The 25597-nt window shown below is 43.8% G+C and overlaps 1 protein-coding gene across 5 annotated transcripts in view; it reads right to left on the reverse strand.

The window, feature by feature from the left end:
- The window catches only part of ENTREP1 (endosomal transmembrane epsin interactor 1), a 183228-nt gene that overhangs the window by 19124 nt on the left and 138507 nt on the right, over positions 1–25597 (reverse strand). For 3 of the 5 annotated variants that reach the window (XM_060199731.1, XM_060199728.1, XM_060199727.1), the window contains 6 exons: positions 21510–21620; positions 17895–18023; positions 14375–14482; positions 14098–14231; positions 3009–3138; positions 2387–2465 (listed from right to left, as the gene is read on the reverse strand). In XM_060199731.1, coding sequence (XP_060055714.1) covers positions 2387–2465; positions 3009–3138; positions 14098–14231; positions 14375–14482; positions 17895–18023; positions 21510–21620 — 691 coding nt within the window. The remainder of the gene's footprint in view (positions 1–2386; positions 2466–3008; positions 3139–14097; positions 14232–14374; positions 14483–17894; positions 18024–21509; positions 21621–25597) is intronic. The other 2 variants (XM_060199729.1, XM_060199730.1) reach the window with 2 other exon arrangements.

Genomic DNA, 25597 nt, shown 5'->3' on the forward strand with positions numbered 1-25597 from the left:
TTGCTATTGGCATGGCCATAGAGTTTATGTTAAAAGATAGTTCCTGGGAATCGGGTGGTGGCGCAGCGGGTTTAGCAAGAACTGGCTTGAGGATCCCAGTTTGAGCCCCCGGCTCCTCACCTGCAGGGGAATCACTTCACAGGCGGTGAAGCAGGTCTACAGGTATCTTTCTCTCCCTCTGTCTTTCCCTCCTCTCTCCATTTCTCTCTGTTCTATCCAACAACCACAATATCAGCAATAATAACAATATAATTACAACAAGAACAACTAGGGCAACAAAAGGCAAGATACAAAAAAAAAAAAAAAGGGATAAGATAGTTCCCGCTTCCCTACACCTTAGAGTCTTTGTTAAAAGATAAGGTCTTTTTCCCCATGAATCACCCAGGACCTTCCAGATAAACGGCTGAGTACCATGACAAATAATATAAAATATAATCATAAATGAATAGGAAAGATACATCCCCCAATACTCAGTTGGTCAAGGCACCAAACCTCTTTTTCTATAAAGCATTCAAATCAGATGCCCTGCTAACCACGAGAAGCAGATTGTTTATGTTTCTTTCACAGGAATCCCGGAAAAACCATCTGAACCCCTGCACACCCTGACGTCACTCACTAGATGGCACGACTACCGTGGCACACCCCCCGAAACCCTAGATGTCACTCAACGCGATCTGAAGAACCTGATACACAAACTCCAAGGACAGAACTTTCTTCATGCCTGGTTACCGTTCCTGCTTCTGACCTGCTTGTTACGTGTTGGCAGTTCCAGCTAGCTATCTACAAAAGAACAACATTACAGCGGCTGACCTCCCTCATGCAGCGTTGCATCCCCTGCCAATTCTCCCCCTAGCCATCTACTTCGGACTGAGACTTGTATCGGACTTTCTGACATACCCTATATACATTTTACACAATTTTGAAGCAGCTTATTTCCCTTCACGCTGCTGGTTTTTCATAGACTGATCCTGAGTAATTCATAGACTTTACAGACTGTTGCCTTGAGGACTATACAATGCCAAATAGCCCCTCTGTTTGGTGGGTCATGCCTCCCGCCTCCCCCTCATTATGTACCCTTGCCCCTTTCCCCACCCAAACAGGGAATGCTCCTTTACACACTAATCCTTCCCTTCACACCACACTGGCTTTTATTTCTCCCCTACTTGTCTCTTCCTATTTTGTTATATCATTTAGGCTTATGCCCAAAAGGTTTCTGCCCCATGATAGTCTTTTATAGACTTTGTACATCTTATGCTATTACTAGGTAGAAAGATAGAAAAGATGTAGAGATATTGTGAAGAGATGGTTGAGCAGGCTGCGCTTAAACCTATGAGATGAGTCTCTCTAGGTAAGTCTCTCTCTCTAAAGAGGGGTTGAGCACAGGAGGACGCATAAATCTCACAAGGTTGGCAGCCATTTAAGCCTTCCCTCCTCCACAGAAAGTCCTACATCTTCCCACCTGAGCATGGCATTCCTCTAAAACATTTAAGCCTGCTCCATTCCATTTTTCTTTACTGTGTCCATTTAGATATAAAGGGATAGGAGATGTTGCTGAGGACTTATTCTGATGCAGTCTCCACCCCCAGGTTTTTCTATGCCCCGCTAAATCCTAGAGTGCCCCCTTTCAACCAATCCTGGCCCTACACGTCACCCCTGGTTGTCGCCCAATAAAAAGCCCCCTCACCCCTCCCCCCTCTCTCTCTGGGCTCTCGGCTCTCCCTCTCTGAGGTCTCGCTCCCTGCTCTCCCCCCGTGGTCGGCCATTGCCAGCTGGCTCCACGTGGTCTGAACCAAACCTCCCCCCCATCCTATAATAAAGATTTGTGTACCCCTTAGCTCTGGACGTCCGCTCTCTTCTCCATGGTGCAGCCCGACACCAGACCGCCACAACAACAAGTTTGACAAATTAAATCCTACAAACATTTCACAGGTCCCTGAGAATGGTCTGGCTACACATAAAAGGGTCTAAGGAAATCTTTATTATTCATGTCATGACTGGGGAAGCAGTGCTTCAGGTGTCGCTTTCTCTCCCTGTCCCCTCTCAATTTCTCTCTGTCTTATCAAATAAAACAGAAAGAAAACAAAAAGGGAAAGGGGAAAAAAATGGCCGCCAGGAGTGATGGGATTCAGAGAGCTGGCACCAAGCTCCAGCAATAACCCTGCTAGAAGAGGGAGGAGGAGGAGGAGGAGGAGGAAGAAGAAATCTTTACTTCCTCACTTCTGTTCCCAACTCTACTCCCACTTCTAAGCCCTGCTAAGTAGATAATATGCTTGTACCTGGCTAGGAGGAGATAGCTTGGACTATTTTCTCCAAGAAGATATCGAGCAGATCATTTATTTCAGCATGTCTCTGTGGACTGAATCTCAAGCACATCTAGATTTCTTACCTTGGGTCACTGGTGTGCAGGTCAGTTCCCCTGGGCTTGTAGCAGCTTCTGCTCCCTCTGGCATCTGGAATGAAGATCTCTGCATCACAGACGTAGGGAAAAAAATTCAGCTATTAAGAATGATGAATTCACCGTCTTCACCTCATCATGGTTGGAGCTTAAAGGAATCACGTTAAGTTAGATAAGCCAGAAAGAGAAGGCTAAAATGGGATGACCTTACTCACGGACAGAAGTTGAAAATTAAGAACAGAAAAGGGAAACACAAAGAACTTGGACGACTGGGTTTGGTGCAGTGCACCAAAGTAAAGGACTTGGGGGTGGGGGTGGGGGGATTCAGGTCCTGCTGCGGATGGTAGAGGAGGACCTAGGTTGGGGATGAGAGTGTTTTGCAAAAAATTGAGAAATTTTATACATGTAGCAACGACTGTATTTATTGTAAACTATTAGCTCCCCCCCCCCAAAAAAAAGAGACCAACCAACTAGAGAAGAGGCTTATTTGATGATATTCAACTCAAATCCTCATCCAGAATCTAGCTGAACACCTTACAAAGAGCTGCAGGGCCTGGGCACTGCCGTCCCTACTTACCATCAAGGTGCTACAGGGAAGCTATGAGGACTGTACCTGCTGCTGCTCCGGCTGGCTCACCACAGCCTCATAGGGTGGCGGTGGTTCCAGAGGACAGAACACCTCCACACCTTTGATTCGAGCTCCATAGATATGTGGCAGGGGGATCACATCGTGGCCCGCCATCCTGAGGGAAATGTCAGAGAGACTGGTCAAGATTCCAGCCATCTGCTCTCAGTGGCTCTTACACCCTGGCTTGTCTCTAATGGGTAGGCTAGATGGCAGGGAGAACAGTTCACTCCCCTGTGTCCCAGTCTCCCAGGCCAAGACAGCTTGTTCTCTGATGGTATGGCCTAAGCTTACAATGGGCAATCTAGAAAATGCAAAACCACCATTCCTTTTCAATCTGCTTAGACAACAAACAATCATCCTTAGAGACAGGAAACAGATGACTGGTAGTCAGGGGAAAGGGGTCAGGGGGTAATGGGTATGGGGTCTCTTGGGATGTAACAGAAACGATTTCCAATACCACAGAGGTGGCTGACAGGAAATAAAATAGAAGATAGCAAAAGAAACCACCACCCAAACAAAGAGACCCCCATTCCAGAGTGGGAGAAGATCTTTACATGTCATACATCAGACAAGAGGCTAATAACCAAAATATATAAAGAGCTCACTAAACTCAGGAACAAGAAAACAACGACCCCATCAAAAAATGGGGAGAGGATATGAACAGAATATTCACCACAGAAGACATCCAAAAGGCCAACAGACAAATGAAAAAATGTTCCAAGTTACTGATTGTTGGAGACATACAAATAAAGACAACAGTGAGACACCATTTCACTCCTGTGAAAATGTCATTCAGTTGGTGCAGCCCCTATGGAGAGCAGTCTGGAGAACTCTCAGAAGGCTAGAAGTGAACCCACCCTATGATTCTGCAATTCCTCTCCTAGGGATATATCCTAAAGAACTGAAAAATACCCAACCAAAAAGATTTGTGTATACCTATCTTCATAGCAGCACAATTTGTAATAGCCATAACCTGGAAGCAACCCAGGTGTCCAACAACAGATAAGTGGCTGAGAAAGATACACACACACACACACACACACACACACACACACACACACACACACACACACTGGAATCTACTCAGGTATTAAAAATGGTGAATTCACCTTCTTCACCTCATCTTGGATGAAGCTTGAAGGAATCATGTTAAATGAGATAAGTAAGAAAGAGAAGGATGAATGTGGTATGATCTCACTCATAGGCACAAGTTGAAAAATACTATTATGATGCCAACTTGCTTTCCCTGGGCAAACCTCACCAATGTGTCCTGAAACCCCACCTGCCCAGAGCCCTACTCCACTAGGGAAAAGTAGAGACAGGCTGGGTGTATGGATCAACTTGTCAATGCCCATGTCCAGCAGAGAAGCAATTACAGATGTCAGACCTGAGCCCCATAGAGATCTCTGGTCCATACTCCCTAAGGGATAAAGAATGGGGAAGCTTCCAGTGGAGGGGATGGGATATGGCAGGATGTTTTCAAAAAGTTGAAAAGCTTGAAGCTAGTGGTAGGAATATTCTTTTTATTATTATTATATGTTTTTAAATGTTTATTTATAAAATGGAAATATTGACAAAACCATAGGATAAGAGAGGTACATTTCCACACAATGCCCGCCCCCAGAGCACCATATCCTGTCCCCTCCTTTGATAGCTTCCCTATTCTTTATCCTTCTGGGAGTATGGACACAGGATCATTAAGGGGATGCAGAAGGTGGAAGGCCTGGCTTCTGCTTCTCTGCTGAACATGGGTGTTGGTAGGTCGATCGACAATCCCAGCCTGTCTCTCTCTTTCCCTAGTGGGGCAGGGATCTGGAAGGCTGGGCTTCAGGACACATTGGTGGGGTTGTCTGCCCAGGGAAGCCAGGTTGTCATCATAGTATCATCTGGAACCTGGTGGCAAAAAAAAAAAATGTTAAGATATACAGCAGAACAAATTGTTGACTAATCATGAATGTAAAGGCAAGAATATTGCAGATGAAGATTTGGGGGTCTCTATTTTAGAAAAGCTAGTAGGTCTATTTTAGGTATATTCCAAAGAGCCCATGTACTTTACTAATTCTTTTAAAATTACATGTTTTATAGACAAACACCTTACAGAAATTGGAAACAAAGATGGTCTCTACTATAAGAAAAACACAGTGGGCACAGAGAATATCAGCGCACTTTTAAAATTATGCATACTCACGAACATCTTTTTCTACTCATACTTAAGAAAAAAATCTACTTATTTGCTACATTCTCACTTTTTTTTTTTTTTTTTTTGGCCTGAGCCTGAAATCTGATATGCAGGTGGATCCTAATTATTGTCTGGGGAGATGATGTCATGGCTGGCAGAAGGACCAGAAAGCTGGATCAGGGAAGAGTGTAGCTCCCAAGTATGGGAAAGGTGTATAAATATTGTTGACTGTAAACCCCACTGACCTGATGTGATCTGGGGCCCACATTCAGCTTAGGAGCCTATGTGACCTCTAAATCCCTATAGATCTGAGCTCACATTTCGTAGTCATGAGTAGGAACGTTTCAAGCTGCCCCACTATCAGGACCCATCTTCTTCAGGTGTAGCATAGAGTATGTTGTCCAGCCTCCCTTTGGAGGATGGAACATTGTCTACCATTGTTGATCCAAGTTGAGGGCAAGGTCCTATGGGGGCCCACAAAGGGGTCTATTTTGTTCCTGATAGAAATGGCTGGTAACAATGGAGAGAGGGATTTATTCAAGGTCTAGACCCATCATGACTGTTTGGGAATCTCAGGACTCCCCAACTAGGGCCCCAGCTGATGGGGTGGCCTGATAGTGACTAAAGAGTCATTGTTAAAGTATGCCAGTCTCTTGCCCTTATTCAGCTTTTGCAGTCCTTGCTTTGATGAGGATAGCTTTGGAGTGAGTGAGAGAACTAAAATAGGATGTAGGTGAGGAGGATATCTAAGTCTAAGTAGACACTATTTCATTATGAACTTGATACTGACTCACTACAGACTATTGTGTATTTTTGCTTTCAGGTATATACTTTGCCCTAACTTATGGATACATGTGAACATATGCTCTATCTTCGGAGACCTGGTCTATATCTAGGTTTTGGGACTTTGTTAGGAAGTGAACCTCCTGGAATGGAATTAGAGAATCCTATGAAAGGAAAGGTCTCACCTGAGTAATGAGGGTGAAGGGTTGACATTTCATGCCTGACTTCTCTAGACACAGTCTGAAGTGAAGCATGCTGAGGTACTCCTTGCGTTGATTAGGTTGCGATCGGTGGATGCAATATCATTTGGTATGAATTGAGAGAAGCATGTAGGAAATTGAGCCCCACCCTAGAGCCTCCAGGACTGGGGGAAATATAAGCTCTATAGAGGAAGCTGGAGGTTCCTGCTGTCTTGGGGTTTAAGAAGATAATAGATAGTTATTGCTATAATCACATTATTTGACATTTGGGTTAACTTTGAAATATCCCTTTGTTAAGATTTGCTGTGTCATGCACATCACCATAATTTATGTCCTTTGACATTTTTATATAGCTGTGCCACCGGTTGCTTCTGTTCTCCCTGGTCTAAGCTTTTAAGAGAGTCAACATACCAAAGACTCAGCCTATGTATTAAAAAGACTCAGTCTGTGATTTTAAAACTTTGAGACATTCAATCAATTTTTCCCCTCTCACATTAATTAAATAGTGATTTATATTACTACAATTTAATAGGAGTGTACATAGACACCATTCCCACCGCCAAAAGACTGTGTCCCATCCCACTCCCCCACTGCCCCTCCACCCCCCCCTCACCCCCACCCCGTGAAGCTGAACATCCACCCTCACCCTCAACCCAGGATTTTTACTTTGGTGCCCTATTCCAAATTCAGTCAAATCCTGCTTTGAGATTCCCTTTCTGTTATTCTTTCTCAACTTCTGTTTATGAGTGGGATCATCCCATATTTACTTTCCCTTTTGTTGCCCTTGTAGTTTTATTGTTGTAGTTATTATTGATTTGGTTGTTGTTGGATAGAACAGAGAGAAATGGAGTGAGGAGGGGAAGACAGAGAGGGGGAGAGAAAGACAGACTCCTGCAGACCAGCTTCACCCCTGCAGGTGGGAAGCCAGGGGTTGAATCGGGATCCTTCAGCGGGTTCTTGTGCTTGGCGCCACGTGCGCTTAACCCACTGCACTACTGCCCAACCCCCAAGGATATAGTACTCTTATGTGGTGCCTGGGGCTAGGACCTGAGCTACGCACCAGCCCTTAAGTTTATTATAACAGATAACACAAAATCCAGTTCACATTCACCAAATAAGTTAACAACTCTCCTTTAAAAATATGTGTGTGTGTATGTGTGTGTGTGTGTGTGTGTGTGTACTGCAGAATGAACTGAATGCCTTGTGCATGCATGATACTGCTGAGCTGCCTCCCTGGTCTAATTTTTATTCTATATTTTGAGAGAGAGGGAGAGAGAGAAGCTAAAGAAGCACTCCACTGTCCATGGAGATCTGCCCATCCCCGCTATGGTGCTCTCAGGTGCTGCTGCCTGAGACCAGGCATGCATTCTACCCACTGAGACTCACCTCTTTAACTCCCAGCTCAAGCCATTTTTTGGAAATGGAGACACATCCCCCTTCTGTACTCACAAGTAGATCACAAAGCTGATAAACCGCCTTGGACAGCAGCCTCAGCTGCACTCAGGTTTCTGTTTATGACAGTAACTTAAGAAGCCCTTTCTCAACAAGATATGTGTAATGTGGTTGTATTTACAGGAGTTGAATAAATAAACCTCTTCTCTGAGATCATAATGCCTTACAGGAAACAAGGAGCCCCCATTGTGTGAAAGCTCTTAGCTAATGATAGGAATACTCCTGAAAACAGCCCTGAGTGCTTTGCCTGCAGGCTTACGCAAAAGGAAATCAGAAACTAGGTTAGACAACTAGTACCTACAATACTGAGTGACAGCAAAGGATCTAGTAAATGGGTCAAATTAAAAAATATAATGCCTTTAACAGAATATGTACCTAAAGGTGGTTTGTTTAGCCCATTTAAAAAGGAAAGTGGGGGGTCGGGCGGTAGCACAGTGGGTTAAGTGCACATGGCATGAAGAGCAAGGACCAGGATCCTGATTCAAGCCCCGGGCTCCCCACCTGCAGAGGGGGGGGTCACTTCACAGGCGGTGAAGCAGGTCTGCAGGTGTCTGTCTTTCTCTCCCCCTCTCTGTCTTCCCCTCCTCTCTCCATTTCTCTCTGTCCTATCCAACAACAATAACAACAACAATAATATAACCACAATGATAAAAAAAAAAAACCAAGAGCAACAAAAAGGGGAAAAAATAGCCTTCAGGAGCAGTGGATTTGTGGTGCGGGTACTGAGCCCCAGCAATAACCCTGGAGGCAAAAAAAAAAAAAAAAGATCTGGGCTCAAGTCTGCACCTCCCCCCAGGGGATGCTTCATGGACAGTGAAGCAGGTCTACAGGTCTCTCTCTGTCTCTCTCTCTCTCCCTCCCCCTCCCTCTCCTTCCCTCCCTATCATCCCCTCCCCTTTAAATTTCTCTCTGTTCTATCAAATAAAATAACAATGGGAAAAAAAGGAGAAGAAGGAGGAGGAGGTGGGGGTGGAATAAAGGAAAAAATGGGGGGGTCGGCCAGTAGCGTAGCGGGTTAAGTGCACGTGGTGCCAAGAGCAAGGACGAGCTCTCAAGGATCCAGGTTCGAGTCCCTGGCTCCCCACCTGCAGGGGAGTCGTTTCACAAGAGGTGAAGCAGGTCTGCAGGAGCCTGTCTTTAATCCCCCTCTGTCTTCCCCTCCTCTCTCCATTTCTCTCTGTCCTGTCCAACAACAAAAGACATCTACAACAACAAGGGCAAGAAAAGGGGGAAAAATGGCCGCCAGGAGCAGTGATTCATGGTGCAGGCACTGAGCCCCAGCAATAACCCTGGAGGCAAAAAAAAAAAAGGAAAAAATGGCTGTCAGGAATGGTGGATTTGTAGTGCCAGTACCAAACCCCACAAATAACCTTGGTGTCAATAATAAACAAATAAAATAAATAAGGAAAATGAACGACCCTTGGAAACTAAATGAGATTTTTTAAATGAATGTTTTTTACACACTGAAGCCATATGCTCCAGAGACTCAGGATATATTATAGGCCGATCAGTGTCTTCTTTCTCTCAAGGGTGCTGGCCCACCCCCTTGCTTCTGTTAAGTTCTGGACAGCAAAGAAGCCTGTGAGTCTCCCTTGTTCCTAGAAGGCCAGGGGGCTGCTCAAGACTCAGAGGGACAAATGCAAGTCCTCACAGTGGAAATGCTACCCCCATCAGCCTTCTGATAGAGAAGCAGAGAAGAAGAAATGAGGAGAGGAGGGAAGGCAAGGCTGGACAGCACGGCTCCTAATCCCCATGAGTCACCTGCCCTTCCTGCCAATGCAGGAAATTAAATCTGCCCATGGCTGCCTCTTAGTCCAGCCAAGTGCTCACCACAACCTCAGAGAGCCAAGGGATTGTTCTGGGGTGGGGGTGGGGGTGGGGGAGGCATTTCTCTTCACAATCATGAGAGCAGATATTTTCACTGTCCTCTAATATGCCCTCTGCAGACAGCCTGAGATCAGGCTAAGGTTTTTGCAAATGTGTGTACACACAAAGAATATGTGTTTTCTCTGTGACTAAAGCACTAGGAGGATCCTACACTTCACTTTAGATGAACTTGGCCCCTAGGAATCTTAACAGTTTTTCAAAATAAAGACGGGGGAGGGAGAGAAGAGGGGGGGATCATTGACTCTCCATAACAAATAACTGCTCTCCAGGTTGAAAAGTCTTTATCTTAGCACAGCTGGAGAGAGGGTATTACTTTAACCCACTTCCTGAAGTTTTTCTATGCATCAAAATGGAGAACGAAAAACTTTAATACTAAAGAAATAGAAGCCAGAAACTGACTAAAAATCTTGCTTGTGGACAGAATGTAAAAACTAAGAACAATAACAACAACAACAAAGAACAAAAAGGAGAAACACAAAGTACAATTTGGAATGGGTTAGGTGTACTGCACCAAAACAAAGGACTCTGGGGAGGAGAGTAGGCTGGGTGAAGACTTTAGGGTCTTGTTGCATGATGGTGAAAAGGGCCTTAAGCAGGAGTAAGAGTGTTTTACAGAGATCTAACATGGTGAGATGAGAAATTGTACTCCTGTCAACAACTGCACTGTAAATCATGAACTCCCCAATAAGGAAGGAAGGAAGGAAGGAAGGAAGGAAGGAAGGAAGGAAGGAAGGAAGGAAGGGAGGAAGGAAGGAAGGGGAAGGGAAGGGAAGGGAAGGGAAGGGAAGGGAAGGGAAGGGAAGGGAAGGGAAGGGAAGGGAAGGGAAGGGAAGGGAAGGGAAGGGAAGGGAAAGAAAGAAGAAAAGAAAGAAAGGAACAGGGGTAGATAGCATAATGGTTATGCAGACTCATGCCTGAGGCTCCAAAGTCCCAGGTTCAATCCCCAATACCACCATAAGTCAGAGCTGAGCAGTTCCCTGGTTAAGAAAAAAAAAAGTGTTTTTCTGTTGCCATGTCACTCCTTGCCCTGTAGTTCTTTTATTTATTTATTTATTTATTTATTTATTTATTTATTTATTATCTTTATTTATTTATTGAATAGAGGCAGTTAGAATTTAGAGGGAAGGGAGTGATAGAGAAGCAGAGAGACAGAGAGAGACACCTGCAGCCCTGCTTCACCACTCGTGAAGCTTTTCTCCTGCAGGTGGGGGCTGGGCGCTCGTGCACTGTAACCTGTGTGCTCATTCAGGTGCGCCACCGCCCAGCCCCCTGCCCTGTAGTTATTTTTTTTTAATTTCCTTATTGGGGAATTAATATTTTACATTCAACAGTAAATACAATAGTTTGTACATGCATAACATTTCCCAGTTTTCCACATAACAATACAACCCCCACTAGGTCCTCTGTCATCCTTTTTGGACCTGTATTCTTGCCCTGTAGTTCTTGACTCATTTCCCACAAGACTTGGGAAACCATCATGGCCCCTGAACAAGAGGAAAGCTGAACTGTCTCCTTACCAAAGGCTGATCCCAAGCCATCTGTCCCTCAGCCTACACCCCCTCTGCCTGTTGGCTATGGGCTGCCTTTACCTCCATGGAGCTGGGCAGGCTAAGATGGGCTGTAGGTATGAGTATGAGGAAAAAGCAGAGAGATAATTTATTGGAAAGAACATTAACAGCATCTGGGTGGTAACTTTTGCTGCTAACTTGGTTCAAAATCACAAACAGCTGCCCTAAGTATTTGAAAACAAATTTTTCACAGCCTGGGAAGTAGCACACGTAGTATATAAAGAGTTGGACTCTCAAGTATGAGGTCCCAAGTTTGATCCCTAGTAGTCCAAGTGATGCTCTGGTTCTGCCCCCAACCTCAATAATAAATCTAGAAAGAAAGAAAGAAAGAAAGAAAGAAAGAAAGAAAGAAAGAAAGAAAGAAAGAAAGAAAGAAAGAAGAAAAAAGAAAATAATAATTTAAAAAGACAAAGACAATTTGACAATTCTCTACAGATAATATAGGATTAAAAAACAGAAATCGGGAGTCAAGTGGTAGCACAGCGGGCTAAGCGCAGGTGGTGCAAAGTGCAAGTCCTGGCCTAAGGATCCCAATTCGAGCCCCTAGCTCCCCACCTGCAGGGGAGTCGCTTCATGAGCAGTAAAGCAGGTCTGCAGGTGTCTATCTTTCTCTCCCCCTCTCTGTCTTCCTCTTCTCTCTCTATTTCTCTCTGTCCTATGCAACAAAAACGACAACAATAATAACTACAACAATAAAACAAGGGCAACACAAGGGAATAAATAAATAAATATTTTTTAAAAAGAAATCCCAGGCCCTCCAAATAACTGGCCAGCTCTTCCTGCAAGCTCTCTGCAGCCCACACCCTACTTTTGGTCCAGGGTTTTTGCTCCATCACTAAGAATCTCTACTGAACACTGCTATGGCCCTCTCATACTCACTGACAATGAGTGAGACTGTGAACTCCTTGATGGGGGAGGAAGCACATCTAATACACTCTGAGGCTCAACAACCCAGCACAGTAGCAAGCAAGTGGCAGAGGCCTGAACAGGAGGGTTGTTGAATGAATACATTTCATGAAATCATTCTTTACAAAACAGCAAGACAAATGCATGTGGTATTTCATTGCAATGGTGATAATTGTGCTTTGACCAGGTTTAAGCCCTATGTGGGAGGAACAAAGCACCAGTAGTGCTGTGTATTTCTCCCTATGTCTCTCTCTCATCTCTTTATCTGATTGAAAAATTCAGCCCATGAGTGGTAAAAGGGTTCATGTACCAGGTCCTAATAATTCCTCCGACTTAAGAAATGGATGGCCAAAAATTGAGCTAGATTTAAAAAGGAAAATTAGCTTGGTGTCTATTTTTTCCCGGACCCAGGGGAGGTGATTAATAATTAATCTTTCTTTACTTGCTTGAGAAGAATTCCGGGATTTGGGGACCTGCTGATGGTGTCATAATGAGCATCAATTTGGCCTTAACTGAGAGCGTTTCCAGGGTAATGGCTGCCCTCAATCATGTCAAGTTACAGCCATTATCTCTCTGGGTGTCAGTTTTCTTATGGAAGCTAATTGAAATTGAAAAAGTAAATCCTAAGGTCAGGGTTTGACTTTTCTTTGGCTTGGTGCACTTTATCAGACAAAATAAAGAAAAGAAGAAAAAAGTGGAGAGAAAAAGAATAGAAAATTCTTTTAGAAATTCTTTTGGAAATTCTTTTAAATTGTTTTTAAAAAATTCAAAACTACACTGAGATCCCATCTCTCACATCAATGAGAGTGGCTGCATCAGCAAAACAGAAAATGACAAGTGTTGGCGAGGTTGTAAAGAAAAAGGGACTCTTCTGCAGTGCTGGTGGGAATGCAAATTGGTACAGCCCCTTTAAAAGATTGTACAGACAGTCCTTCAACAAATAAAAATGGAAGTACCTGGAGCCGGTTGGTAGTGCACTGGATTAAGCGCACGTGGCGTGCATCACAAGGACCGGCATAAGGATCCTGGTTTGAGCCCCTGGCCCCCTACCAGCAGGGGTGTCACTTCACAAGTGGTGAAGCAGGTCTGAAGTTGTCTTATCTTTCTTTCCCCCTCTCTGCTCTCCCCTCCTCTCTCGTATTTTCTCTGTCCTATCTGGCAACAACAGCAATGATAACAACAAGATGGGGAAAATGTTCTCCCGGAGCGTGGGTTTATAGTGCAGGCACCAAGCTCCAGCAATAACCCTGGAGGCAAAAAAAAAAAAAAAAAAAGGAAGTACCTTCTGATCTAGCAATGCCACTCTTAGGCAGTTACCCAAAGGTCACACTCCAGAGAGATATATGTACCCCATATTCATGGACAGCTGCATTATTCACAATAGCCAAAGAGTGGAAGCAGCCTAGATGCCCATCCATAGATGACAGGCTAGAGAAGTTATGGGACATTTACTCCTGGAATACTACTCTGCTATCAAAAAAGATGATATTGTGTCCTGTGAGACAAAATGGATGGAACTGAAGGTGATTATGCTTAGAGAAATAAGTAAAGAGATGAAAGACAACTACCAGATGGCTTGACTCATGTGGAATCTAGAGAACTGATACACATAGGAACTTGAAAAGAAAAGGAAGAGGAAGAAGAAGAGGAGGAGGAAGAAGAATAGGAAGAAGAAAGAGGAGGTGGTGGAGGAGAAGAAGGAGGAGGAGAAGAAGAAGGAGAAGAAGGAGAAGAAGAAGAAGAAGAAGGAGGAGGAGGAGGAGGAGGAGGAGAAAAGAATGGGAGGAGAAAGAAGCAGCAGTGGCAGCAGTTTCTAAGACTTTTATGGTGGTTATCTGTGGGAGGTGGGAGGGTGGGGATACAGTACTTTGGTGGGTGCAGTGTGGAACTCTACTCTGTAATCTTACAATTTTGTAACTCACAATTAATCACACATTTAACTCAATAAATGAGAGTTGAGACCTAAACAAAGATTTATCTAAGAAAATCTACATATACTATAAACAACAAATAAATAAGGCTGTCTAGCTTTTTCATGATGTCTGCCTTTGGGCTTCCAAACTGAGCGAACCCCAGGCGGTGGGGGGCGGCCTGCGTACCTGCGGCTCATCCTTGGGGTGCAGGCGTAAAAGGTGGCGAAATAGGAGGGGGGCGGCGCCGGCGGCACGAAGTCCTCGGGGTCGGGGAGACGCCCGTGATCCTCCACTTCTTCCACAGAAAGCTGGGACTCATCCTAATGAAACAGCACTTGGTAAGTCAATTCCCTTTCCCCAAAGGGGCGCTGAGCACAAAAGGCAACAAGTGACACAGACAGGTTCCCCCGGCGGCTGGGCAGGAGAATCGGGAGGGCGCCACCTGGCGGCGGCGAGGACTTACAATGCAGGATCTTCTGGCGGCGAATATCTGGAGGTAGCGAAGGGCGGCTGCCACCAGGCAGACGGTGGTGGTCAGGGCGTTCAAGGCACACAGGGCAAAAAGGACTTTCTGGAAAGAGGAGACAAGGACCGCTACTGAGGGCTTCAAAGCACGTGAGCGGGTACAACATAAAGCAGTATAAAAATCACAGTAAGCAAAGAGGTGAGAGACAACTACTGTATGGTTTCACTCCTATGTGGAATCTAGAGAACTGATACACATGAACTTGCAAAAAGAAACACAAATAAATGGTCTCTAAGACTGTGTGAAAACTCTGGTGGTTATCTCTGGGAAGTGGAAGGGTAGAGACAGAACATTGGGGGTGGCTGTGGCGTGGAACTATATATACTGTCATCTTACAATCTTGTAACACTATTAATCACAAATAAAAATTTTAGAAGAAACTATTCTAAAAATCTTTTTAGAGTGGCAACACTGTAGTAAGACAATTCTCTCTTTTTTAAAAAAATATTTATTTATTCCCTTTTTTGCCCTTGTTTTATTGTTGTAGTTATTATTGTTGTTGTTATTGATGTCATCATTGTTGGATAGAACAGAGAGAAGTGGAGAGAGGAGGAGAAGACAGAGAGAGGGAGAGAAAGACAGACACCTGCAGACCTGCTTCACTACCTGTGAAGCGACTCCCCTGCAGGTGGGGAGCGAGGCGGGGGTTTGAATTGGGATCCTTACGCTGGTCCTTGTGCTTTGCGCCACCTGCGCTTAACCTACTGCGTTACCACCTGACTCCCAACACAATTCTCTTAAGCACCATTGTACCAACAATTGTATTTACTGTTTACTGTGAAACATTAATCCCCACAATAAAAACTTTTTTTTTAATTAGGAAAAAGAAGATGCACTGAAAGGACTTAGAGGGTGGGACCTGGAGAGACAGCTCACTGGGTGGGTGGGGTGTCTGCTTTGCTATGTGGGCTGCCCTGGCCCCAGCCCCAACAGCACTTGGGGTGCTAAGGCCCAGGTGAAGCTTTGGTGATATGGTCTCTGTCTCTCTCCCTGAATGCAAGAGCAGTCTCATAGCATTGGGAGAAGGAGCCCTTACTCCTCCAGAAATAATAACAACGACAACATTTAAAATAAAAGAACTAGAGACCAGATGGTAGCACACTTGATGGAGCAAGGACCGAGCTTCAAGGTCTGGGGAAGCTTCAAGGAAGGGGGGAAGCTTCACACAAGGTGAAAGAGAGTCTCTCTGTCTCTCTTCCTCTCTATCACCACCTCCCCTCTCAACTTCTGTCCTATCAAATATAAGAAAAATGAAATAAAAGGACTTAGATATGTCAAATCTAGGCTCATGTCAAATGTCAAATTAATCTGATGTGTGAAGAACTGTGTGCTGCTGCTGCTGGGCCTCATGGCACCAGGGGAAGGTTTGAAGCTATCTGTACATGTGTGTTTTCTCTCTCTCTCCCCCCAGCCCCCGCTTCCCCTATCTGAAAGAGAGTCAGCCTGGAACAGTGGAGCCCTAGTCATAACCCAAATAAATAAATAAATGTGGGCTTTTAATTAAAAAATAAAACGGTGTCTTAGGGACCAGCAAGATACATTCAATTGGAAGGAGTTCTGTCTTGTACAAGACCTAGATTTGAGCCCAGCCTTCCTCACACACACTCTGGAGGAAGTCTCACTGTTGTGTTAACTTTGCCTCTCTCTGTCTCTATCTGAAAAAGTCAGCCCAGAACAGTGAGGCTCAGTGATGAAAAGAATAATAATAACAACAAACTTACTTTAGTAACTTCCTATTTCAGCAGGATCTGATGTTAGAGTATCTCTTTTTGCAAGCATCAGGAGACTGCGTGTGCGTGTGCATGTGTGTACACGTGCAAGCACAGAGAGCATGAGCTTCTCTCCTGAAGTTTGTGTCCTGAGTTGTCAGAGATTGCCAACCTCCTCCCTCCCATAACTTCCTACCAGGATGGCAAGCTGCTTGATTTGTGTCCACTGATAATATTTCAGGAGCAACTAGCAGAAGTGCCTCAGGTGCCCAGCTAAGGCAAGGCTGGGGCTGGCAGGCCCAAGTAAAAATAGGACTTCTCTCTAAATACACATCTTAAAATAACAGCAAAGGCAATTCCAAAACTTTCTATTACAACAATCCTGGTGCCTTAGTGAGGCTTCCCCCAAGCTCAGGCCTGGCTTAGAAAGTTTGGGGAGGGGGGGGTTCAGCTACCAAAAATCCAAAGCCGAGGAAAGAAAACCATTTTCACTTCCTGCATAACCCAGAGAATTGGTAGCCCCTCTCCTTTCACACAGATAACCTGCCCTCCACCTGCCCCCCCCAAAATCTAAAGAAAGCTGGCAATGGAAGACTGTCAAATAGCTGATGGAGGGGTGTCACCAATTGATCCTGTCACTCCCTGGACTCATGTACTTATTTAAGTCAAGATTCCATTTTATCAGGCTCTCTAGTAAAAGTTGATTATATATTTCTCTTCAACTGGAATTTTTTTTTTTTTTAATCTCATTTGCCTGTCACAGTTACTGCCCACTAACTAAGGAGGGCTGTGGTTGGATTTCTCCTGTATTTTCTGGCCTTAAGTCTGTGTGTCACAAATCACTAGGCCTCAGCTGCCAGAGGATTCGTTGAAAGCAGCAAAGGCTAAAAGGGCATGCAACTGAAAGGTACATCAGATGTGTAGAGCTGCAACCTAATGTATAACCCTAATGTACATTTACAGTACACACAGATATAAATATATAATCTATAATTACATGTGTATAAATATTTCCTGATTTCTAGGTTGTGTTAAATTCTTTTCTTCTTTTATTGCTACCAGGGCTATCGCTGGAGCTCTGTGCCTTCCTGTACTACAAATCCACCACTTCCTGTAGTAATTTTCCTCCCCCCCACCCCCTTTAGGATAGAGAGAAATTGAGAGGAGATGGGGAGATAGGGAAAGAAGCAGAAAGACATCTGCAGTACTTACTTCACCACTCCTACATTTTTCCCCCTGTAGGTACGAGAGCAGAGACTCAAACCCATGTCCTTGTGCATGGCAGTGTATGTGCTTATGTTCTACTACCTTATAATTCTTGAATATATATATAAAAAAAAGTGATCCCGACCTGCCAAAGCCTATGTTCAACAGAGAAGCAATTACCTTCTGTACCCCATAATGATCCTGGGTCCATACTCCCAGAGGGATAAAAGAGAGGAAAGCTTCCAGTGGAGGGGATGGGATATGGAAATGTGTGGAATTTTACCTCTCTTATCCTATGGTTTTGTTGATGCTTTCTATTTTTTATTTTATAAATAAAGTAAATTTTTAAAAAGTGATCCATTCTCACTTTAGGAGGAACAGAATCAAGGTTCTTTCTGTACTCCAATTCTATTTCTATATAAACTCAAAAGGGGTCATTCACAGCTGTTTTTTTTTCAGCCTAACTGGTTGAGGGAGGGGACTTCCTTGGGGCCCTCTGGTGTATTTATTGGGGGGGGGGCTGTGGACACTATTCACCATACCTTAAGTAGAAGGTGAACAGCACTGCAAGGCTGAACTGGAAAGAGTTTCAAGGCATTTTCCTTATCTGTGCATTTGGCTGGTTGAAATTCTTCACAACAGAAGCAAATCTTGCCTTCACCTAAGTCCACCTTGGGGGTGGGGTGGGGTGGGAGGGCAGAAAAGTCATTTAGTTATTGAGAAAAAGCATGCATGCCACCCCATGTAGCACCAAGTCTACAGAATGAGATTTGGCAAGAGGGCTCCATGTCAGGCAGTGTTTGATCAGTCAGGGTAGGTTTATTATGATTTTCCACTTCAATTCTCAGCCCTCCCCCTGCCTTTTTTTTTCTTTTTCTTCATTTATTTTTATGAGACAAAGAAAAGACCAGAGTTCTCCCCTGTGGTGTCAGGGATCAAACCTAGGGCCTCACACACAGGAGGCCACACTCACTCTAGCCCTCGAGTCACATCTCTAGCTGTTCTTTGTCCTTTTTAATTTGCTTTGTGAGTAGTAACTGGAAAATCCAGCCTCTATTAAAAATTTCCTGAGATCTCTATAAGTAAAGGAGTTTGTGGAGGCTATTGGAAACTCTACGGTAACAGAGAACTGTCGTTTTCTCTGGGCTGGCTTCACGGGCAGGTAACAGATGACCAGAAACTCCTAGCTGAGCTGAGAATGCAGTTTAATCTTTATTCACTAGCGGGCAAACAGTCCAACACCTAATCACCACACCATGTGCTCCTCCATCTTTCTCTTCCCTCAGCAGAGTCAGGGAGTCAGGAACTCAGGAAATACGTAGGGTAGGGGGCGGGGAGAAGGGAGAAGCGGGAAACTAGCAAGGGCTAAACCAAATCTCCCAGAGGTGGGGGGAGTGAGACCAAACCAATGTGAAGCATACCAACAGAGAACCAGACACTGTTCCCAGGCAGGCTTCAGCCCAGAGAGAAGGCAGGTTTAAGAAGGCAGGTCAAAAGAAAAAGTTGGAAGCTCAACACCTGTACAGAGAGAATATTCTGCGAATTTTCCATCTCCGGGGTCAGGGCCTCTCTCCTGAAGGAGATAATATCTGAGTGGGACTTTAAAACATGAATCATCCTTGGATGCACAGGGACAGAGAGTTCTGGGGCAGGAAAAGGAGGAAGGGAGTAAGCACTGTGGGATAGAGACAGAGTAGGTGCCCGCTGCCCAGGCAGTGACAGGAAGGCCAGGGCTTAGGGACACGTCACAGGGGCGTGAACCCAGAAGTGAGGGCAGAATGTGATTGAGAGGCAGAGGGCGTTATTGATCCAGGAAGGCAGCACATCTGTGATTTTACAGCTAAAGGTTGCTAAGGGAGAAAATGGCAAAAGTGAAAAAGTTTGTAAAGGATCATTAAGAAGGAGAAATTGATTTGGGGAGAGTCCTGGGGAGCTTTCCAGTTTTGGGAGGTCCTGAGTCATAAGGGCTTTGTCCCAGCTTCGTGAGATAGAGCAGCCTGCTTTGCGAGTGGCCTTCTGGGTTGGGACAGGTGGGCTCACCACATGAACAGATTCCAGGGATGAAGGCTTCATTTCAACTAGAAGAGTTCATTTCTTTTGATGTGCTCTTAGGAGATGGCTACTACTAAGAAAGCCTTCTGATAAGCTCAGAGATGGGCAGGGGAGCTGGCTCAGTAGGTAGAGTACATGCCTTCCATGCATGAGGCCTTGGGTTCAGTCCCTCTTCCTAGTACTCTATGAGACCAAAGACAGAGATAAGTGGAACTGCACACAAGCAGGAGTTGTGCTTTACTGTCTCTTTCCTTCTCACAAAAATGTGCAATGAAATTGGTTTGGGAGATGGCTCAGCAGTTCCAGTGCTACTAAAGGTCATGAATGCACTGCCTGAAACAGCATTAAAAAAAAAAAGTTCATGGCCAGAGAGATAGCCCCCTGGGCAGGGCACCTGCCTTGTGAGGCACAAAGCCCAGATTCTCAAGTGCAGGGCACCACATATAAGTCACTATAGTGCTGCAGTATCTCTTCCCCTCTCTCTGTTCCTTACTCTGTCACTATCTGGATGAACAGCAGAAGACCCCACTCTACAGAAATAAATAAATAAATAAATAGACTCCCAGCAGTTGCACTTCTGGGTATAAACCCAAAGTATTGAAAACCGGATCCTAGAGACATTTGCACACCCTTTTTCATTCAGCATTAGTTACAACAGCTCAAAGGTGGAGGCAAGCCAAGTATCCTTCAGTGGACTGAATGGATAAACAGAATATGCGCCGTGCATACAGTGGCTTATTATGCATCCGTAGAAAGGGAAGAAATCACGATACAAACGCCAACAAGAGGACATGTTCAGGATATTATTCTAGGTGAAAGATGCCAGTCACAAAAAAAGAAAAACACTTTTATGATTTCACTAATGGCAGGTCCTCCAGAGCAGTGAAATCCAGACCCAGAAAGTAGAAAGGTAGGTGCCAGGGCCTGGGGGGAAGGGAGGTGGAGGACTTGTTTACTATATATAGGGTTTCACTTATGCAATATGAAAATGGTCCTGGAGGTGCTTAAAGTGAACGGTGAGGAGAGGAAATATGATGTTGTACTGGCTTTACAACAATTCAACAGTAGGAAAGAACAGATGGTACAGATCCACTAAGCTTATTTATTTTTATGATCATTGCTGGAGTTTTACCAATCTGAGCCAACTTCCTTCACATAGAAATAAAGAGACAGAGAGGGAGAGATACCACAGCACTGAAGCTTCCTCCAGTGATGTGGGGGCAGGGCTTGAATCTTGACTGTGGGCACGGAAAGCAGGCACACTACCCAGGTGAGTTGGCTTGCTGGACCCACATCTGCAAACTCTCACCTATGATTCTAAAATTCAGAACCTTTGAAAACCAAAGGTTTAGAGGCCAGGCAGTGATGCACCCAGTTAAGCACCTGTTACCATGTTCAAGGACCTCAGTTCAAGTCCCCAATCTCCACTTGCAAGAGGGAAGCTTCATAAGCAGTGAAGCAGTGCTGCAGGTGTCTCTCTTTATCTCTATCTCCCTTTCCCATGTCAAATTCTATCTATATCCAATAAGACAGAAATAAATTTACTAAAAAGGCTGAGGAGATAGGATGACAGTTATACAAAAAGCCTTTCAGCTCTGAGGCACCAAAGGTCCCAGGTTCAATCACCAGCACCAACATAAGTCAGAGCTGAGCAGTGCTGTGGTAAAAAATAATAATAATATAACAATAATAATTAAAATAATTAATTTAATAAAAAGAAAAGATAATCAAAGATTTTGACTATAGCTTGCTGCCCCAGGGGAAGGAGTGCTGTGCTACAGAGTAAGTAGCATCACACTGATCTTCTAAAAACTAGAAAGACTTGGCTGCAATGCTCCTGTTCTCTAAAGGTTTAGGATAAAGGGCCAACGGCTGGCCTGGCTTCTGTTACTATCTGCTCTTCCCTCCTTAGATGAGAACATGTTGATGCACAATCTTACCAAGGGTCTGGGGTTCTGCTGGCTGACCCCACTCTGCTTTGGGAAAATAACTGACAACCTAAGAAAAATAGTTAGAGACTCTTTGTGTTGCTTTTTTGTTTCTCCCTCCTGAAAGTTGGTCAGGCCAGGGTGGGGAGGCACACAGGGGGTCCTGGGATTGCTTACCAGATCACACCTAGGCACGCTGGACACAAACTGGGCCCCCTGGCAGCCGAGGATGAATCCAGCTAAATTTAAGAGCACACACACTATGGAGAGCAGCACAAAGAGGTTTACCTGTAATGGCAAGGAAATGAACAGGCCATTATTAGCAATAAAAAAAAAAAGATAGATTCAAAGAGAAATAAAAAATAACACTCAGATTCTCTTCTAAAGGAGACTTCTTAAAAGTCAAGTCATGTTTTTTAGTCCTAAATTTTCCTTTACCTTTTATAACTTTTTTTATACTTGTGATGAGGAATGCCACCCAGTCTCAAGTGTTGTCAGTAACTTCAAATCCTTTTTTTCCTTCTTTGCAAATAAAGGACTTTGATCTGTACACTATATTAAATCATTGCTGCTTCTTCCATGAATGACTGTTACGTTTTCTGCAATTTGCTGAATCGAAATTGAGTAGACATGTGGAGAATGTATGTATAGCCAGGGAACTGAAGGAACATAGGCATTACTAGCCAGAAACTACAGTAGACAGCAGAAAAGATAAAGAGTAGTCTTTTTTGCTGCTTTTGGTTTGGATTGGTTTAGGTACCAAAAATAAATGTGTGACATCTTCCATATACTTTAAATCTTAATGTAATTTTATTAGTGATTTAATAATGGCTTGCAAGAGTATAAGATTAAGAGAGTGTAATTCCACACCACACCCACCCACCACCAAAGTTCTTAGCCCCCAACCACTCCGTAACTTTCACAGTTCCCATGAAGTCTTAGATACAGTATGGCTACAAGTTCCATGTTTCAGTTGTTCATATCCCACATATGAATCAAACCAGCAGGCAGAGAGCTGCCTTCTAACTCCATAGGTACTTCACAAAGCATAATTACCCCTAGTTCCATCTGTTTTGCCCCAAAAAATATATCATCTTTTTTTAAAAAAATTGTAGAGTAGCATTTCATCAAGTACCTACACAATATTTTTTTTTCACCATAAACTCTTTATTCAGTCATCTATCAGTGGGAATTTAGGTTGTTTCTACCCTTTGGCTATTGTGAATAATGTAGCTATGAACACAGGGGTACATGTGACCCTTTGAACTAGTGTTTTAATGTCCTCTGAATATATGCCTTAGGCTGTTATTGCTGGGTCATAAGATATTTCTATTTTTATTTGTTTAAGAGCTTTTGTTCAATGTCTTAGACATATTACCCTAAATGTTTAAAAACTGAAGAATATCAGGGCCGGGCGATAGTGCAGTGGGTTAAGCACACATGGCACTTATGGTCAATATCTAGTATCACATTATACCTATTTTCCTAAAGGAGTTTCTCTCCCTTTTTTGTGATTTTGTAAGGTGACTAAGTAGCTTGTCATCCAATCCTAGGGAACATGCTGTGTCACTGTTTCCCATGCTGGGTTCCTCTTTGTTTAAAGCAGAATGGGGAGCCTTTTTTTTTCCTTCTGTCAGGAGCCACTTGGGTATTTATAACATCATTCCTGGATTGGGTCACACTAAATGGTTTCACACATCTTACACAGGCTGGACATCCCACACCCTTGCTCTAAAGAATCTTAGTTTTGCACAGTGTCATTCATGATTATGCCCAAGCTTTATAGACAGTAAGAATGGATAATTGGGGCTGGCTAAACAGCTCATCTGGACAGTGTGCCTGCTTTGTCATGTGTGCAACCCTGGTTCGAGTCAGGAAGATTTGATACTGTAGTCTCTCTCTCTCTCTCTTTTCTCTCTCTGTCTCTATTTGGTCTCTTTTATTCTCTTGCTTGCTCATATAAAATAAATAAATCTTAAAAAATTCAAAATATTCCTTTTTCCAACTATGACACCATCTTCCTAGACAGTATCTTGGGACCACCTGCATGTTAGCTGTCAGTAAAGCTATGGGCCCCTCAGAATATATCTAAAATAGACCTACTAGCTTTTTCCAAAACGGAGACCCCCCCCACTCTTCATCGGCAATATTATTGCCTTTAGGTTCATGATTAGTCAACAACTTGTTCTGTTTTATATGTTAACTTTCTTTTCAGCTGCCAGGTTCCAGATGCTACCATGATGCCAACCTGACTTCCCTGGGTGGACAACCTCACCAATGTGTCCTAGAACCCCACCTCCCCAGAGCCCCGCCCCACTAGGGAAAGAGAGAGACAGGCTGGGAGTATGGATGAACCTGCCAAAGCCCATATTCAGTGGGGAAGCAATCCCAGAAGCCAGACCTTCCATCTTCTGCACCCCATATTGATCCTGGGTACATACTCCCAGAGGGATAAAGAATAGGAAAGCTTTCACAGGAGGGGATGGGATATGGAGTTCTAGTGATGGGAACTGTGTGGAATTGTACCCCTCTAATCCTATGGTCTTGTCATTGTTTACACTTTATAAAAAAAAAAAAAAGGAAGAAAGGAAGAAAGATTAAGTACCATCTGTTCAAACTTAAAATTTAAAATAAGCATGAAGATTAGAGCACTGACATGAATAAGAATACTAACTACAATCCCCAGCAGCAATCCCTAATAAAGGGAAAAGAAAAAAAATAATAAATAAAATAAAACTTAAAAAATAAAAAGAATTCCAACAGCATGCTGATGCTGAGAGAAGAACGATGGCAAGGCAGGAAATTGTTCATCTTTCCAATTATAGCTGGATGTGCTTTGGATGCTCATATTCTTTACTCATAGCTGATGCTTTGCTGACAGCTTGGTGATAGTTGAGGTGGAAGTTAGACTCTTGGAAGTGATGCCTACATTAAACCATTATGCTATGACTAGGCTGAAGCCAGAGGGGTTCATTTTGAAGACCTTTGTAAATTCTAAGTTGTTCCCTTGTGTCCATCTGAGATTACATTAATACACAAGTTCTTCTTCTCCTTTTTTTTTTTTGCCTTCAGGGTTATCACTGGGACTCGGTGTCTGCACCACAAATCCACTGTTCCTGGAAGCCATCATTTCCCCCTTGTTGCCCTTGTTATTTATCATTGTTGTTGTTATTGCTGTCGTTGACACTGGACAGCACAGAGAGAAATCAGAGAGGAGGGGAAGACAGAGAAGGAGAGAAAGATAGACACCTACAACTTGCTTCACCACCCTCAAAGCGACCCCTCTGCAGGTGGAGAGCCGGAGGCCTGAACCAGAATCCCTACGCCAGTCCCTGCACTCCACAACAGGTGCACTCAACCTGCTGCGCCAATGCCCAGCCCCCTAATACACAAGTTCTTACCAAAAATCACTGCAGGTAATTTGAATTTCTCTTGGTGAAGTACCCAAATATGGAATCAAGAAATCTGACTCATGTTCAAGCTCTTTCCCCGTACTTTTTTGCTTTGACATCTTAGTCAAGCAACAAGAACAACATTTCTCATCTGTGAAAAGGATCTATATTCCCACCTAGATTATTGAGAGAGTCACACAAAATGATGCATACGAAAGTCACTTGTAGTGGTCCAGTAGGTGGTCCAGTGGATAAATCACTGGAATCTCAAACATGAGGTCTTGAGTTTAATCCCCAGCTGCACATTTATCAGAATGATGCTCTGGTTCTCTTTCTTTCCTTTTATCTCCCTTGTTAATAAATAAATAAAGTATTAAGCAAAAAAAAAAAAAAAAAAAAGAGGAGGAGAGGAAGGGAAAGTAAGAGGGGAGGAGGAGGAGGAGAAGGAAGAGGAAAAACTTCTTGGATGCCTACAGTCTATATTTTGACCAGAGACCATGTTCATACAGTGGAAACTGCAGCGATTTAGACATTATGTGAAGTTGATATTTTCAATGACTAGAACTGAATGATTTGTTTTGTGTTTAAATGGGCTCTTTTGCAGAATGGTGAAATAGTTCACTTAGATAGTGTGCTGCTTTACCATGTGCATGAATGACCCAGGTCTGAGCCTGGCCCTCTACTGCATTGCAGGAAGCTTCAGTGCTATGGTCTCTTTCCCTCTCTCTACCCCTCTGACTCTTGTGTCTTTATTAAAAAATTGTTTATCCCTATAAAAATATTATCCTTGAAACTTTCTCTGATCTTCAAGTCTAGTTCCTATTATTCACATATCAAATGCATCACCTCCTGCTCAGTGGCATGAACTTCATG

The sequence above is a fragment of the Erinaceus europaeus genome, chromosome 10 (genome assembly GCF_950295315.1).
Source record: "Erinaceus europaeus chromosome 10, mEriEur2.1, whole genome shotgun sequence".
NCBI classification, from domain to species: domain Eukaryota; kingdom Metazoa; phylum Chordata; class Mammalia; order Eulipotyphla; family Erinaceidae; genus Erinaceus; species Erinaceus europaeus.